The 16,326-nt window shown below is 37.3% G+C and overlaps 1 protein-coding gene across 4 annotated transcripts in view; it reads right to left on the reverse strand.

The window, feature by feature from the left end:
- Positions 1 to 16,326, reverse strand: part of pard3bb (par-3 family cell polarity regulator beta b) — a 286,069-nt gene that overhangs the window by 255,293 nt on the left and 14,450 nt on the right. For all 4 annotated transcript variants that reach the window (XM_079427536.1, XM_079427538.1, XM_079427535.1 and 1 more), the window contains exon 3: positions 14,432 to 14,533. In XM_079427536.1, coding sequence (XP_079283662.1) covers positions 14,432 to 14,533 — 102 coding nt within the window. The remainder of the gene's footprint in view (positions 1 to 14,431; positions 14,534 to 16,326) is intronic.

A 16,326-nucleotide genomic window follows, 5' to 3' on the forward strand; every position in this document is an offset into this window, starting at 1 on the left:
CAGCCTCATCCATGCTGTTTTTTGTTCTAGAAAATGAACATGTGGGGCCCAACATAAATGAGACCAACACCACACGGTCCCCTACATGAAGGCTTCCACACACACACACACACACACACACACTCACTCTGCTCTGAATTATGTCTATTTTCAGGGGAGACTCATAAAGAGGCCAATTACCCAGCGCTCCCTTCTCCCTGCCTCCCCATCATCATTCTCAGCAGGAGGAGCGGGCTGGCTGTCAGCCTGACAGAACAGCCTCTCAGCATCCTGGTGTGTCCACAAGTTCCCTGGTCCTCCAAACACCCCCGCCAGGAGATGAAGGGGGGAAGGAGAGTAGGATAAAAATCCATACCGCCTATTCAGAGTGACGGAGAAAGGGAGTTAGTCATAGGACTCATTTCCTAAATGAGCGACAATTACCCGAATTATCTTGACAACCCAACATCAAGCCCAGTACTGAGTCTTTGTGCTCCTGAATCAAAAGGTGGCATTTTGGTAGTTTGGCAGTTTTCAGGTTCAATGCACAAAATAAAAGGCGGTATTTTTCGTAAAAGGGCCTGGGCAAAAAATACCACTCAAACCCTCCAACCTAGATGTTAATTTGGGTGCCAAATAAGCTTTGGTTTAAGGAAAAATGCCAGTGATATCTCAACGTGCATCATTTCTTAAGATAATAATCGGCCTACATTTATATGCTTGATCTTAATAAACAAAACTCTTTACTCAGTGGCTAGAAAGACGTTTTTGCTACTCAGAAAAAAATAAAATGTGAGCAAATACATTTTTTTTTTTTTTTTTTTTAAATCACAGCATACAACTCTAGCATACATTGATTGTTTGACAAGTATGCTCATTTGAGAAAGAAAAACATGCAAAAAAAGACATAAAATATAGTCATGGTCCCTCAATGCTGTAAATATCCAAGAAAAATAAGTAAAATGACCCAACACACCCAGAAAACGCCAAATGGTTAAATGGTCAAAGTAACAAGTTTCATTTTCAAATGGGAGTATCAGGGATGAAATGTTTTGCTGAGCAGTCATTGTGGTTATTATCATCAGTTACAGGAAACGACTTTGGCAAATGTTTACTTGTGAACATGGATCCAGGCTCCAAGCTATTGCTCTGCCGTGGCTAAGATGGCTCGCTATCCATTCCAGTGAAATCACAAAGCAAAATGCAAACAACTTTATGCTGATAGCTACATTGGTTTATTAAATATAAAAAGTTTACCTATAATATTTCACAGAAGAAAAAATATATTAATACGCTTCAGAAAAATCTGCATTACCATACCAAAAGTTACCTTTATGTTTATTTAACATCATGTAATGAGGCATGTATTTTTACTCCCAAATAAAGGTCAAATGTATGTTTTCTGCATGTAAATAATATAAATTACCATCTCATTTACGATAGAAATGGTCAAAAGGCATTCCCAGAAGACACTGCGTAACAAAACATATGATTTTATTTCATCCAAAGGGATAGAGTTTGCCCAAAAATGAAAATTGTGTCATCATTTACTCAACCTCTGTGAGTTTCTTTCTTCTGTCGAGTATTTTGAAGAATGTTGGTAACCAAAAAGCTGACAGCAGCCATTGACTTCCATTGTATTGCTTTTTTTTAATACTATGGAACACCTGAAACATCTGCCATTTGTATCATGAATTGAACAATATTTTTTTAGCAAATATACTACTCCAAACCTGACCTCTATAGATCAATACCAAAACCAATCATCTTTATTGTTTGGGACTCGGCCCAACTACTTTTAAAACAAAACGACTCCCAGATTTCTAATCAATTTGCCCAAAGCTATGAACATTCCTCTCCTCCACCCTCACTAAACGAACATTTTGCCAAAGCTTAATGGGCTAATTTATATTAACACTAATTAACACGAGTGCTGCATTATTTATGAGGTATACTTTACAAGCAAAGATATATGGAGGCTTCTTAGGGGAGAAAAAGATGGAAACCTTTGATGCACAGCTACAAAACGCCACGCTATTATTTACAAATTATCAGCATCATTTTTCCTCGACGGCTGCGGTGCTCGCTAATTAACTGGCGCATACGGAGAGGTGGAGCACTCCGATAGGGCCACGGTTCCAAAAGCATTTCTGTGAAATTACATTTCTAATTTCTTAATTACAGTTATTTTCTTCCTCACACATGGGAGGGATCCAACTCCGGAACATGGATGAACACAGTTAATTTTGTGCCTTTTATTGTTCAAAGCTGAACAGAACGGAAGCCGTTTTCCGTGTCACCTGCGGATTTCAAAAACTGAGCTTTCATTCTTTCAAAGCTTTTAGCCACTTGTCAGAATCTTACTCAATTCAGTCAATAATAATAAAGATGAGTGTAAGGTTCAAACGGGCAAAAGTTGAAGCCCTTTCATCAAAAAAGCACTAGAAAACCTGCGTCTGTGTAATTTAAATCTATATTTTAGTAATGGGGTTACACACAAAACCAGAATATTTTGGATGTTTTCTGAATGTTTTGGCATTTTCTCCAGTGGTATTGGGGGAAATCTAAGGAAATATGTGAAATGAAATAAAATATGGTAAAATGTGTTAAACAGAGCTGAAACCAGTGTTATACTTTGTTAATAAATCAAATTAGATGATTTTTTCCACTTAAATTGTATAGTTTTAGTAATTTTGTTTTGTGTGTTTTTATGTCCATTTGTAGTTTTTATACATTTTTATTTAGTTTTACTTATATTAATACAAGTTAAACTAAACAAAAACAAGAAATGTTGCTAGGTGAAATATTTTATATAAATTTTATTAGATTTAATTTTATATTTATTTTAATTTAAGTAACTATTTTACATTTATCTTTTTTAGTTTTAGTTAACTAGAATAACCCTGGCTGAAACTACCACATGCTTGCTGATAAAACATGATTAGTACCTTCGGTGGCACCCTTTTTTTTTATAAGGGTAGACGTGCATTTTCAAAGAAATATTCTTAATTTAAAAAAGCACTACACCTGCCTTAATAGGTTTCAGTCATCACAGTGTAGCATTTCTCCTCGGCCCTTCAAAACTTCTCTGATCTTCTGAAGTGGACAAAGAGACAGAACGAGCATTTGCAATGTAGAGAGGATTTGGACTGAGATAAAAGCCTGTGAGAATAAAGCCCTCCTCTCTGTCTGGACGTCTGGCGGACCTCAGACACACACACACACACACCCTGAGCCCTCAAACTCACGCCAGCTCATACTTCTGCTTACAGCAGAGCCCAGGAGTGCTGAGTCCAGTCCAGATCCACTACACCAAATGTCCCACGCACTCATCCGCCAGACGCGAGACACTTATCTACGGCCTAAACTCAGAGAGTCACTTCCCAATGTTCAGAAGAGCAGAAGTGCTGCTGCATGTCAACACTGCTGGATTGAATTTACACAAAATGCTGCATTCATAAATCTAGCACTATTTGTTTAGGAGCTTTTATTTTAGATTTAAATGAAACTTAAGTCACAGTTCAATTTTTTCTTTGACGGAGACATCACAGGAATGTATGTAGAAGTAAGTCTGATACAACAGCCACACGTTTGACTGCTTTAGTCACAGCACAGACAGTTCAAAGAAGAGGAAACAAACCACTTGTAAATGGGAATAACTGTAATATGCTTAATTAAAAAACTACTCCCATTCAAACACTTGGAAGAGCCAGGATCATTTTTAATATAACTCCGATTGAATTTGTCTGAAAGAAGAAAGTCATATATACCTAGGACGCTTTGAGGGTGAGTAAAACATGGGGTAATTGTCATTTTTGGGTGAACTATCCCTTTAATGCTTAATATTGTGGCTGTAGAAAATGTAGTCACGTTTCAGTTATGATAAAAAAATAAAACTGCTGGTAATGACATGCTACAACTTGGAGTATGTATGCAGCTGGACCAACATGAAAATAAAGATTTGTGATGAAGAGGAATAGTTTTTGATTGTCACGGGCTTATGTTTCTTGAAAATAATTGATACCATAGCACACGGACTCTATACTACGGAGCGGCAGTACTTACCACACATTTTACAAGATTAGATATCTGGTGCTCAGTATCTGCAAATCATTCGCCATTGTCTTATCAGTCATCTCTCCTAACTCTGTGTATGTGGTAAGTGTGGTAAGTAACTTTCATGTGCTGTAATGTAACGGGCAACCGCTAGCTAATGGCTAATGTCCCTTTAGTGGCTCCCTAGAATGCGTTATTTGTTTTCCGTGCCTTTCTGCATACGGATTCACGCTTCATGCACACCCCTAAACCCCCCGATGTCATCGTCCATCACAATGTTTCACTGTAGACATCGTCCGATGCCAATTTGGTAGACATCGCCCAACCACTGATGTCGCATGGACTATTTTAAAGATGTCCTTACTACATTCCTGGGCCTTGAACGTGGTAGTTGCATTGCTGTCTATGGAAAGCTCTCAGATTTAATCACAAATATTTTAACGTGCGTTCCAAAAATTAACAAAGGTCTTACGGGTTTGGAACAACATGAGGGTGAGTAAATAATGACAGAGTTTAAATTTTTGGGTGAACTTTCCCTTTAATTCCCCTGAAAGATGTTAATTTTGACCAAGTAGCCTGTATTCTAATGCACAGATGGAAAAATGAACTTCAAATAAGGATGTTGCCACAGAGGAACATGCGCTAACTGCTAGGCCATGACACCAATGACCCAGTTACAGTGTTCATCTGGTTTTCATTGATGCATCATTTTACACATCTGCGTACATCATAACAACCTGACTCCTGTCAGCGATCACAAAAAGATTTCATAACACACTATTATTGACACAACACTTCATTTAAGATGGCTCCATTTCCTCAAGTCTCAACCCCAGGAAAAGAGAGAGGAGGAATGGGAGGGGGTCTCCTCCATTCATTCCCCTCGCTGCTAGACCGTGACCATATCATACCGGCTCCATTATCAGAGTTCAAGCCCAGAGTAAAGTCACGCTCACGAGTCCCTCCCAAATCGTTCACGTCTGTTTCGCTTGAGCTGATGATAAATTAAAGCCTCAGAACAATAACAACAACATCGGGGAAAAGAGCGCAGGGAGCAAAGTCAATACCCATCCACAAGTGTCCTAAACGACCATAAATTAAAAGCTATGGACCACACAGGGGGTCAGGATCTCTTCAACAGCGTTTTTCACCCTCGATGCTTCACAGCCGATTGCTTTTTAGGAATCTTTGAATTTACGGTCGAGGTGAACCCTGCAGTATGACGGGAGGCCTGTGGGAGGAAGATCATGGCTAAATTGACTGGATGAGATGAGATGGCCTCTCCGGTCCAGGCCGGCTATTCAGTGTTAGCTCCTGCTGGGCCTAGGTTTCAGATGCCATCGCTCCTGCCAGCTCCAGGACCATTATTTTCATCCATCAGCTCCCGCTGAATATTCATCAGCTCGTGCAAGCGGCCCGACCAATGGGGCAGTAAGCCTGCTGGGGGTTAATGGCGATTGGATGAGGGGGAGTACAGTAATCAAATCACACAGCTTTCACGTCTCGGCTTCTATAGAGCAGACAGCAGCACTGCTGAGAAGCAAGAATGGCTGTTAATTAATCTTGATTAACCTATTTAATTAGCATTAAGTGAGATTTTAAGGAGGCCTCACTGTAATCAGTCTAAACCCAACAAAGAGCAGGAAGAAAGTGACGAAACAGGGCTCTCATCTTACGCGTGTTATATTTTACGCACACGCAATCTCGTTAGCCCTGAAGAGGGCTGATTTGTGGTACTACGGAGTGTTTAATTACTCCAGATGAAGCACACAGACGTTCTAATCCCTCCAAATGTCGGAGATTTTTCCCAGCGTACCATTACCATGGCTACACACATACACTGTCGAAGCGCTACCGCCTCGGGCCAAATGCATGCACACCAACCTCTGCACACTACTGATGTCTTTTGTTCAAGACATACCATATAAAAATGATCTAGACATGCACGCAGCACATCTTTCAACATAAATATAGGGTGCAGATAGAGTGCAGCCATTTAAGGATAAAATAGCTGCTGCTAAGAACGAAATTATCAAAGGATTGTAATGTAACACTCTTAGACATTAACTGATCAATGATTTCTTAAACTGAAATAGACTGACAAGTGTTCTGAAGCTGAATTAGATGATTCCAACACAGATCTGTAAATGATTCAGCCATACAATAGAATCTTCTTTTTTATTTTAACTGTTGCATGATCAGAGCTGGAGGAATTTATTACTATCACTTTCTCATAATCGTAAAGGCTGGGATACACCAAGCCGACTTCAAAGAACTAGCGGCGACGAAAGCCAACGGTGTTACCCACACAGACTACAGCAAACTAACAAGTGCGTTCTGCGCCTGCGGGAGAGGAACGAGCCGTCCATATCAGCAGCTATCAGTAGTATATTTTCGTCATTCAAAAGGAGAAACTGAAACAAAGATATACGAGATAAACGCAGATATACATAATGTAAACAAAGCAGCGCTTGGTTACCATTTTGAATATCAGTATGTTGATAACTTTAATCATTGTAAGCGGCTCATGTTGTTATGAAAACATTCACGTATTAGAATGATTGGGAAAGATCACGTAACATTCCAACAGCTTTCTGTCTGTACCGCCTTCATTTACATGCTTGTTTCATCACTTGCGCTTTAATTTTCGGGCACTGACTCATTCGCTAAACTGAACATCCAATCAGAGTTCCCTCTCTCGCCGACGGCCCGACGCCGATTCAAACTGCCACCAATGTGAGCCCGATGAGAGGAACACACCAAACAAACTTGCCCGACCGTCGCTCGCTGTCGGCCCGATGTTGCTAGACGGCCGACCGTCGGCTTGGTGTGTCCCGGCCTTAAAGCATTTTATAATACAAGTGACAAGCATACACAATTTTTACATATTTAATTACTATTATAGTTTATTATTATTATTATAAATAAGCATTCATTGCAAATAAACAATTAAATGGTCGGAATACACATTTTTACAAATTTTTATCATTAATAATATTATGACATTTAAATATTTGTTTATTTATTTTGTTTGATTATTTGTTTTCAACTAATTATTACTATTATATAATTATCAATATAAAATACTAACTAGTTGTAAATAAATGGCTGGAATACACCATTTTTACAGCATGTTGTATTATTAATATCATTATATTATATCATTATTATTACAAATGATCATTAAATGCTAATAAATAATTAAATGGTGGGAATAAATTTTTTTTTTTACAAATATTTATTTTATCATTAATAATAATATTATGTCTTATTTTGTTTGTTTTCAACTAATTACGATTAATATAATTATTAATATTAATATTAACTAGTTGTAAATAAATAAATAAATGGATGGAATACAAAACATTTTAGAGCATGTAAATTAATTGTTAAATATTTAATAATAATAATAATAATAATAATAATAATAATTAAATATTATTATTATTCTACTACTACTACTACTACTACTAATAATAATAATAATAATAAAGGTAACATCAACAACAAAAATAAATATTAAGTCAAATAAATAAACACAAAATATACATATTTTAATATTATGTGTACCTGCCCGGGGACTGCAGATGGAAATTAGCATTTGCTAACTCTGGTACAAAGCATCTTTTCGGACGATTAATGTATTTTGTACATTGTCCCTGACAAATAAACTAATAAAATAAAAAATAATAAACATATAAAAATACATAATACAAAAAATACATAAAATATATATTTTTTAACACATTTGGTTAGAAAACATACATTATTTCTTGGCCTTAAATACCTCTTTAATGAAAAGAACATCAAGAACTGTCTTTGGATCGCATTCTTTAAAAGGAAATCAGTTCTGGTCTGTAGGCTATTGATCCACTCTCATCAGACCGAATGAAGTAACTGATGTTCAGGTGCAAGTCTAGTTAAACAGCAGAACACTCCAGTCAAATCAGAAATGCTACAAGGCTCCAGGACCTAAAGACTTCCCACTTAGCTGTAAGTACACAATCACATCCTCACACTCTGAAAGCTCAACACAAGTGTAAATGAGATTTGCCACAAGACAAGACCACAAGACAAATTCACAAAAGATTTTAACAACCTTTCTGGTTTGATGTTCAGTGAGTGAAACCAACAAACACTGTAAGCGATTTAAACACATGCTAGCCTCAGTAAAGCAGGAGAAGCAGAAGTTGAGAACGCCATAGGCTGATACACATAAGACAAGCCCCTTAAAGCTGGAACACGCCACTCAGTGCCAGATACACATTATCAAGGTTTCAGGCAAGACTAGCCCGAGACAATCTCAAACGTATCTTAACACACTCAGACAATGTGAAACAGACTTGAAAAAAAAAAAAAAAAGAGTTAAAGTCTAGCAAACCTGTCAAGACACAGCAAGCTACAAGAGCCTGTGAGTATCAGCAGTACAGCGAGCCGAGAGCGTGTGATTGATTTGAGGCCAGTCAGTCCGTCTGCCTGGCCTCGGTCCGTGATGAATGACTGGAGCTTTTAATTAACCTCTTGCACACACATCAATATTATTCACACACATTACTCCATTTCCCCTGCTCTCCCATTACACCCTAACCTTTAAGATACAGTTTAAGTGCTGTTTTTGAAATACCCTGAGAAATTAAATATTATAAATACCGTGTAGAATGTTTAGCAAAAAATCTATAAAGCTTTGCCCTTTTTGCTTGGTTTTAATCTTGTTTTTGCTCAAGTGGCTAATGCAGAATGTTTAAATCTGAATAAGAAGTAACGTCTACACTATAAAAGACCTCTAGAGGGCAGAAAGGAACAAGTGTGCTGCACTACTCGTCGGCCCCGAACCATAAGGCATGGCTGACTCCAGCCGAAATCAACTCGGCAGCACAGATTCAGATGAATATTCTAACATCTTTCTCTGTTCATATATTGATGAGAGTGTTGACTAATGTACCATTTTTTGCCTCCAGTTAAATGTGAATCAGAGCTGTGAGCATATCATTAACACATGCAGGCATCTGTGAGCATGCGAGCGTACGTGAGAGTGCTGTGGAATATTTCAGAAGAAAAGTCAATCGGAAATCTGAAAACTTTTACAGCTTCGGCAATAAAAGGGGAGCACATCTTCACACCAGTCAGACTAAAATAGCAGATTGGTTCTTAAACATGTTTGACTGTATTTCTTTGTCATATTTCCAAGACATTTTAAAGAACGTTCACTTCTTTAGTGATGAACAGAAGTTCATCAAAATATTTAAATTGTTCCATCATTTATGTTCTAAACCTGTATGACTTTGTTCAGTGGAACACAAAAGGTGAGTTTTCAAGGAATACCGTAGCCACTCTCTTCTAGTGAATGGGGACTAAGTCTGTCAAGCTCCTAAAAATAACAACAGTCTATAGTCTATATGACTTATTAGTCTATATGACTTATTATATGGCTTTAGAAGACTTTGAATATTGTTGTATAGACCACTTTTCGATCCCTTCTGAAGCTTGACAGTCCCTGGTCACCATATGCTGTTATCGTACATGAAACTACATCACTATTCTACAAAATTTCTCCTTTTGTGTTCAATAGAAGAAAGAAAGAAATCTTCAAGTACTTAAAGGAACAGTTCACCTAAAAATGAAAATGTGCTTAAAAATGACTCAGGTCATCCAAAATGTAGATTAATTTGTTTCTTTATCGGAACAGATTTGGACAAATATAGCATCCGCAATGCATCCTCTGCAGTGAATGGGTGCCGTCAGAATGAGAGTTCAAACAGCTGATAAAAACATCACGATAATCCACAAGTAATTGACAAAACTCCTGTCGATCAATTAAATCTTGTGACGAGAAATGCTATGTGTTTGTAATAAACAAAATGAGACATTTTTAAACTTCAAACCGTTTTCTAGTGGAAAAATTCGTCTTGCCTGAATCAGCAGAGAAATATGCACATATCAAGCAAAACATATGTTGGTGGATTCAGATCTGAGAGGACGACAGGGAACGGAGTTTTTCACTGGAGGAAGTGTTATTATGGATTATGGACTCATATCTTACAAACAAGCAGCTTCTCTCTTCACAAAACATTGTTGGAGTTGTGTGGATGACCATGTTTTATTAACTGCTTGGTCATTCTGACGGCACCCATTCACTGCAACATGCAAGTGGTGTAATGCAAAATTCTGTTCAGATGAAAAAACAAATTTATCTACAACTTGGACCGTCTGAGGGTGAGTACATTTTCAGCAAAGTTTCATTTTTGGTGAATTAAGCCTATTGCTTTAAGTACTAGAATATTGAATATAAGTGATTCAGAGTGTAGTTTAGCACTTAGGCCAAAGCAAGCACATCTTATAATGTGCCTTCAGGTTATGTGTGTGTTAGCAGTCGAGTCAGTGGTATGCTAGCTTCATTACAGAAGGAGTGGCACAGTAATTACCAGAATATGGCTAGTGTTTCTGTTGACAGAGGAAGATCTGACACTCTAACAAGACGAATGGCACGTTCCACAAACGCAAACACGCACCATATGTGGCAGCTCTGAAAAACTGATTTCAAAAGTACATTCAACAGCACATACCTGCTTTAAAGTCATTACTTTATATAAATGCTGTTTTGAAATGACTCCAACGCTGCAGCAATGTAAAAAAAATATGTGGAAGGAAAGAAAATCCCACTCCTGGCTTACAAACAGCAAAGAATAATTATTGGATCACCAGGATACAGTAACGCAGGCTGTGACATTTGGGAAGCTGTCACTATGGCAACATCACTACAGTGAGAGCTCATTCCTCATCCCGGTCTGGATTTATGAGTAAATACCCGCTCTAACAGAATAAAGGCACAATAGCAGCAGGGGACTGTGTGCCAGTGTGAGCATGGAAGACATGGGGAGGAGTGAGTTTATGCTTTTATATAAGTGTGTGCACATGTGTGTCTATGTGAGCGTACATGAAATGCAGTCAAATACGGCACAGAATATTCACACCAATTAATGTTCAATAAAAAGACACCACCAATTTTTCCTGTTTACTACAATAACTCCACCACTGAATCTACAGCACAACTGGAAAGGAAATCAGACTATTTTACCTGATTTGTGAACCTACTGTATGAATTGAATGCCTTTATAATTCACATACCATGAAATAAAGGCAAGATTATGTATTGTGATATCGTCACTGGCTGCACACCAAAACTGACATACAGAGCAAATTTTATTCTTGAACAGGTTTTTTAATGAATGATTCAAAATAATTAGCTGAAACAGTTTGATGATCTTTCACTTGATCCCCATACTGAATCAATATATTACTCACAAAAAAAAAAAAAAAAAAAACTGTTCAGTTTCATTCATTCAAGTTTTTAAAACTTAAATTAGTGGCAATACTATATATATATATTATAATATTTGTTCATTCACTACAGTGTATTTGAAGATAGACATTAGCAAAGCAGTAAAGCAGTTTCTTTACAATAAATAAAATGTTCATTTAAATGAGAAGCTATTTTGAATTGTGTGTGTGTGTGTGTGTGTCTGGACCACAAAACCAGTCTTAAGTAACACGGGTACAATACATTGTATGGGTCAAAATTATCGATTTTTCTTTTATGCCAAAATAAAATCATTCAAACATGATGTTTTGTACATTTTCTACCATAAATATATCAAAACTTAATTTTCATTAGTAATATGCATTGCTAAGAACTTAATTTGGACAACTTTAAAGGCGATTTTCTCAATATTTAGATTTTTTTTTTTGCACCCTCCAGATTTCCAAATGTTCAAATAGTTGTATCTCGGCCAAATATTAATCTTAACAAGATCTTAACAAACCATACATCAATGGAATGCTTATTTATTCAGCTTTCAGATGATGTATAAATCTCAATTTTGAAAAAAGGTACCCTTATGACTGGTTTTGTGGTCCATGGTTACATATATGTGTCTGTGTGTGTTTGTGACAAATGAGGACATAAATTTGTCTAATGATACAGGCATGATACAGGCATTACAAGGTGAAGGTGACTTTTCAGAACATTGACCCATGTCCCCACTTTTCTGAACGCTTATAAATCATACACAGTGAGTTTTTTGGGGGTAAAGTAGAAATGCACAAAGTTTGGCCTAAGTTTAGGTGTAGGACAATAGCACATACAGTTTGTACAGTATAAAAACCAATACGCCTATGGGATGTCCCCACATTTCACAAAAACAAACGTGTGTGTGTGTGTGTGTGTGTGTGTCTGTGTATAAAATCGCTAAGGATTTTTTCTTCTGGCTCAGTTGGGCAAGCATTACATTTTTTACTTGTCCTGTTAAAATTTTCACTTGCCCTGCAACAAAAAGTAAACAAATAAATACATGAAAATCTATACCATTTTGATCCATGAAGCTTTGTATTCTAATTAAAAATAATAATAATTGTTACTACACCATAAAATTTCAGAATTCTGATTTCAATTTCACAGTAAAAACTACTAATAAACAAATTACAAGTAGCAGCACACATAAATACATAAGGCAAAGAAGCAAATTAAATAATCAATACTTTACGTTTTTAGTTGGGACTATTGTAGTACTGTAAGAAATACCACAGCAATTAAATGTAATCAAATGTAAAATAATACTGCATATTCGCTATATAAATGAAAGATTAATCCTTATTAAAGCTACAAAATATATATCCACAATTCACCATTGTGTGGCCGTGATGTGTGAACAGCTTATTATTACCTAGAAGTGTGCTTTAAAGAGACAGGTTTCCTGTAGTGTACAAGTCAGCAAGCATGATTAAATGCATCGGTTTCCTTTTAAACAACTGCTTTAATTAATCTTTAAATGTATTAAATTAACCCACTGAAGCAACAGCCCCAAATTAAAATATGGTACCAAAATAGTACTGTTTTTTATAGACGTAGTTAGGACCAATTATAGACGATCTAAATGCTGAAACACTGGGCACAATCATCTCCAAGTTAATAGTCCCACTCACAATTTTTCATCTTTCATATGCAAATATTTCCTGGCTACATTCCCTGTGGCTAAAGCTGTAAAACACTTCCACACTTTGATTATAAAGCGATATCCCAGAAATCATCTTGCAACCCATAATGCCTTGTGCCTTCACTTCTATTAATTAGTGTGCAGAAATCAAAAGCTTTGCATCTGATGTCTGAGAGAATTCAATTAAGAGCAAACGCCCTTTTGTGTTATCGAGTTAGACAGCTCAATATAATAACCTCAATACAGAGTAAGGACAAACAGAATCCCCCGAGGGCTCATTGAAGAGACCACTCTTTCCTCAGAGAGGGTGGTCCAAATGGCCTCCTCTCAAGCAAATGTCAACGATGCACTTCCCATTTGAAACCGTAAACCGTATGCTGTGCTTCCATTATAATCAGAGAATGACCATCATATCCATAAAAGGTTAAAAAATATTACAGTAATTTTTTTTTATTATTACCTCCACAAAACATCAACAAAGTACTTCACATTCTACTTTTTCTCAGCACATATATTTGGCGCATATAGCATCGCAACCTAACCTGTGATTTTTCATATTCATGTGATTTTGTTTTCCATAAATTCTCACATTTTCTCACAACTTCTCAACAAATCTTCTCACATTTGTGAGAGTAAATGTGTTCTGGTGTTCCTTCCTAGGCCGTTCTGTTGCTCTGGAATAAATGACATTACCAACGAATGGCACTATTAGCAATATATCAAATACTGTGAAAAGTCGGACACACTGAACAAAGCCAATGAAAACCTTCTATTTGGCAGATTTCTTTATGAGTTAGGTCAGCGTTTCCTGCACCACACCACTGAAGCTACAGCACCACAGAAAAAGAAATCATATGTTAAACTTCATGTAAACTTCAAGCCTGAATTGAAGGACTGGAAACCACAACATGAAACAAAACCAACACATATTCTATTGTGTCTTCACTGGCTTCAGCCAAAAATAAATATACACCGCAACCACTGTGATTCTATTCACATAAGAATGACTCATGAAACGAGTTTTCGTATTCGTCACAAAGTATTCTTGCGTGGATGCTAAATTAAAATCTGATTCATTTTTACTGAACTGTCTGAAAAACATTAAAACATGTTACAAAACCTTTTTTTTGTGTGTGTGTTAAAACCAATTATAAATTTGGCGAGTGGAGAAAGAACTCCCTGAACACTGAATTCTATAGGAAATACTGAATTAGGTTTAATGTTTACTTTAGGCCGTTGAAGATGCAAATTATACTCTAAGCTACCACCAATGGGCAATTATGGACAAACAGGTTATGTTTAAAGGTCTATGATTCATTTTAAGCTTGACCTTTATCTATATAGTATGTAACAACACACGTCTTGTGGATCTAATATTAATACCTGACTGTTTCCTTGAGCCTTACCTTGTCCTTGTCCTCCACCAGGTCTATTAGCACATCATCAGGGTCCAGAATTCCCCCATCACAGTACTCAACATGGTGGGTTCGTACCAGGAAGTCTCCCTCCTACAAAACAAAAATATCAGAGTTGGTAATCAGCAATAAAACATGTACTGACTTATCAGTTAACAAGGGTTCCCACAGTGATGTCTAAACTCTAAACTGTCGCCTCTGGCTTGCTTAGTTGGGGACGCTTCATTTCCAGCGATATCGCCGACCTTATTGCAAAGACACTACTATTTAAACTTATTGACACATTATTTTCCTTTTTTGATATTGTGCAGTGCTTTGACACAATTTGCATTGTAAAAAGCGCTATATAAATAAAGGTGACTTGACTTGACTTGACTATTCTCTAAAAAAAAAAGCAGTGACTTGAGCCTGCCCATTATGGCTAACAGTACTCAATATGTTTGAGCTAACTTTAGAGCACTATGTATGAGGACACTAGGGATGGACCAGAATATTAGATTATTTCAATATTCGTTCGATGTGTTGGCATTCGATTTTCAATTTTGAGATTCGAATATCCTTTTCTTTTCTTTTTTTACTCGAACACCTGGCATCCCCCGCGAAATGGTTCTCAACTTGTCCGCCTGTAGTTTATTAAAAGTTTATTAACTCTGAACTTGTCGCGTGTCGATATTGCACCGAAATGCGACACTGCACTCCCTTGGGTCCGCAGCAACACACCCGCCACGTGTGAAGTCATTGGATGAACTGTTCTCGACATAAAAATGCAAACAGACAGACAGACGCACAGAGATTCCTGCTTTTAGAGAGAAGAATATGTTCAGCTCCCTCCCTCCGAAGCTTCGAATATTCGGTGTTGATTACTACCGAAGCTTTGAAGCTCAAAAAAATGGTATTCGGTCCAGCCCTAGAGGACACTCTGATGTACAAGCAGCATGGGACATCTTTCACTGCAGTCTTCCCACACGACTCCTCTACAACCATCTCCCTTCAGGGGGAGTGCCACAAGACACTATCATGGGCCCGATGGACTTTTCTGATTAATACTGACAAAGCAGAACACATCAACATCCACAAATCATCAAATCCGTGTGAGCTCACAACTGCCTCCAACCAGGTCCCAGAGACCGGAGTGATGTAACTCCAAATCTGAGCTCCAAAGGTCAACTTCAGCTAACGCCAAGAAGTGAGGTGAACAAGGCATCTGAACAACAAATGGCTTAATTCCATCTTGCGCCTGATCTTATGTCATTACATCTCACTTTTTGGCTGCATTCATGGTGCGTGCTAACTTAACACAAAGCAAGTGAGAGATGATTGATGTCAGGCAATTCCATGTGGCAAAGTAGAGGAAGTAGTAGTGGGAGGTATGGTATGCTTAAACAGTTTTTGCCTTGACAGAGTAACAGCAATACTTCATTGATAGAGTGAAACCTGAACCTTTGATATGGACCTACCCTGTTTATCTTGGCTTTTGTGGGACAGCAGAGCTGTCAGTTCTCACCAGACAAACTGAGATTGTGTGCATGACTCATATTTACACAATTTTCATTTAAAAGCCCAGTCTCTCAGCACTACAGAAAAACATTCAGAAGATTTGACCTTCTCTCAGTACATACTGACATACGTGAACACATTCAAGACCTAGACAAACATGGAATGTTTAACATTAAAAAAAAACAAAGAAAACTAGACCTCAGTAGAGAGCCAAATCTACAGATCCAACAACGTTGTCCTACAAAGGCAAAATGCACCAACTACACACAAAGGTTTTGGCTTGACTCTATTATGCCAAATTGAATGCCAGATTGGCCAAAATGACTAAATTTAATTTTAAGAAACTAAAATTTTTTTTAAAAATTAAAAAAAAAAAAAAAGTAACTGCT

This window comes from Barbus barbus, assembly GCF_936440315.1.
Source record: "Barbus barbus genome assembly, chromosome: 10".
NCBI lineage: Eukaryota > Metazoa > Chordata > Actinopteri > Cypriniformes > Cyprinidae > Barbus > Barbus barbus.